General features: G+C 36.0%; 1 protein-coding gene across 1 annotated transcript; it reads left to right on the top strand.

Annotated features, from left to right (window-relative positions):
- Positions 1-1,670: 1,670 nt before the first annotated feature.
- LOC108018795 (uncharacterized) lies at positions 1,671-2,626 on the top strand. The gene is made up of 2 exons (XM_017086379.4): positions 1,671-2,090; positions 2,324-2,626. Exons 1-2 carry the CDS (start codon positions 1,716-1,718, stop codon positions 2,543-2,545), a joined length of 597 nt encoding a protein of 198 aa, XP_016941868.4. The 5' UTR covers positions 1,671-1,715; the 3' UTR covers positions 2,546-2,626.
- Positions 2,627-2,695: the final 69 nt, after the last annotated feature.

Raw genomic sequence — 2,695 nt, 5'->3', positions numbered from 1 at the left:
GGCTGAAAACAAATACCACTCAGTTCAGTTTCAGAAAATACCTATTGTATAACATTTAATACCGCAGCTTATTTAAAAATACTAGACCATAATATTTAAAAAATGGTTAATGTACATCAAAAAATAAAATGCGATTTAGTCAATTTCCGAAGAGACTTCTTACAACACATATTTATTGATTTTGTACTAAGCACGTCTTAAAAATAACTACATGTTTTTAGTTTCTCATCCTTAAATGTAAGTTACACTACGTGTAAAACACAACTTACAAAAATGTAAGTGTTGCTTACAAATAAAATTTTAATTCTACATTTTACAAACGCCTAAAATATGGCGCCTCTAGCGGCTTTTTCTGGAAGTAAAAATGTGTACCCATCGAACTTAGTCTGGACCCAAACCATATTTTAAAATTTCTCTGAAATTAAAAAAATCAAGCGTTGCCACTGGCAAATTAAAAGCATCAAGCGTTGCCAGACCGTAAAAATGCTGAATCATCTTAAAGTGAGAAGTAAATACTTTAATTTACTTAAAAAAAAAAATTATTTTACTTGTAGACGAGGTTGGTGTTACCAGATTAGGAAAAATATGAGTCATCTTCATGAAGAGGAAGAACACATGGCGCCTTGATTCAAAAAGGTTGCACTTTTGAGCTTGATAAAAGTGTAGGAACAGAGTGGACGAGAATGGATAATATAAAAATTAGGAGAAGAAAAGGGAGAGAAGGTAGCATGTTTTGCTGAACTGCGTTTAAATGTTTTGCAACTTCAATAGTCACATACTTTACATAAACATTTGTTCCTTTCTTTGTTGCCGATCGGTTTGTACCCTGCTGAAAAAGAAGCTTCCCCACGCATCCCAAAAAAATTGAAAAGATGGTGTAATTTATTGTTATGCCCAACCGGTTGACCTTTTTTCCCTATCCCATAACCAATGTTAGGAATCACAGGGAATGTGCAACAAATTACGAATTAAAAACTTATTACCATATTTTTAGATAAACCTTTTATAGCATTTTCCACTCTATATAATAAATAATAGTATTAAATCATTGTAGATAAACAAATTCTGAGAATTTCGTTGCTTTCATTGCTACCACTTTGTTGCGAACTTTAATCACGGTCATGATAATGGAGTATGAATGAAAATGAAATCGAGTTGTATATATATATATAAAAATTTCTAGAATTTATAAGCAAATATATGAATATTGTCTACAATTTTGATTTCTATGGGACTGCAATGGGATGCAATTATAAATAAATGAAATGACTAATTAAAAATAATCAGCCAATTCCGGAGAAAAGCCCATTCCGTTGTTTAGATTAAAATTCGGATGATAATTTATTTGCCTTAGATAACAAAAATAATAGACAACCAAGCTCACGAGCCGGATAAAACCGTGACATGTGATCTTTTTCTTATGTTTAGACAAAGAAAATACTTATATATAACTATAACTATATTTATAATTATATTATATGGGAAAGAAATGAAAAGTGGTGAGTTAATTTTCGTGGGTTTAACTGCTATCAATTTTATGACGAGCTTTCAACGAAGCGTCATGATAATAAAGGTTGAATAAAAACTACACCCGATAATTGCTGGATCGTAAATCTCAAAAATCTATTTTTCGGGTGGCGAGGGAGGTATAAAAGGCAAATCTGGGTCTTTGGGCTCCACACTCTTGTCAGGTTCTTCAAGTGGTGAAAGTGAAAATGCTGTTCAAGGTTGTAGTTCTTTTCCTGGCCATTGGCGCCGTCTACGTAGCTTCGGTGCCCACTCCCATCGAAATCGAGGCGGAGAGCTCGCTGGTGAACATCCTGCTCAGTTCCCCGGCCATGCGTTCGGATATCTTTAACGTTGAATGCGTGGACTACTACTCCCCGCTTCTGAAGGGGCACGTCGATAAGTACAACGAGGATTTCAACACGTGCAACTACAATTACGAGAACGCCTACTCCCTGATCGACGCCAGTTTCGCTTACGCCCGGAACGAACTGTCCAATTTCGTAAAGGAAACCTGTGTTTCCCTGCTGGCATGCGATGGCAAGTCCTTAAACTACGATGCCTTCGAGTGCCTGGCCCTTGGGGTAAGTGATTAAAAAAAACAACTCTCATTTGACAATTGGCGTATTTGCACATTTTATGAGGTTTCAAATCCCTTATATGGGTGTCAAGAAGTATGCAACATATAATGTGATCAGCAAAAAAGACGAAGCTCGGTTTTTCCTTTTAGAGCACTTAAAAGTGTGTCCAAAGCTTCATCGATTTTTGTAATACTGTTTTTTATTTAAGATCTTATATCTTTCTCATTTAATGACAGGGACCTTCCGCATCTAAGGAACTGGAACAAGCTTCCTACAAGGCTGCCGATAACCAAACTAGCCTGCAGGGTAAAGTGTCTGAGATCCAAGCCACTCGTTCTATTTGCCATACGGAGGCCTACCGAACCTATAGCATCAATCACGGCGAGTGCTACTCGGATATGGTCTCCTGTCTAGGTGATCCTAACTGGGAAATTCCCACTACCAACTATGTGCAGTAAAAGTCAAGCTACAATTCAGATTCACTTTGTATTTCTGTCTGTGTGACCTTCTATAGCATCAAATATAATCCGTTGATTGAACATTGTTTTATTTATTGATGTTTAGCCAGGATATCGATTTAATTTATACTATCAGATATAAGTTTTTAA

Source organism: Drosophila suzukii, chromosome 3 (genome assembly GCF_043229965.1).
Source record: "Drosophila suzukii chromosome 3, CBGP_Dsuzu_IsoJpt1.0, whole genome shotgun sequence".
Lineage (NCBI taxonomy): Eukaryota > Metazoa > Arthropoda > Insecta > Diptera > Drosophilidae > Drosophila > Drosophila suzukii.
This window is presented reverse-complemented; position numbering and strand designations above follow the sequence as displayed.

Coding starts and splice junctions, on each gene's coding strand:
- LOC108018795 (XM_017086379.4), top strand. CDS start 1,716: ATGCTGTTCAAGGTTGTAGTTCTTTTCCTGGCCATTGGCGCCGTCTAC. Junction 2,091..2,323: donor TCGAGTGCCTGGCCCTTGGG/GTAAGTGATTAA, acceptor ATTTAATGACAG/GGACCTTCCGCATCTAAGGA.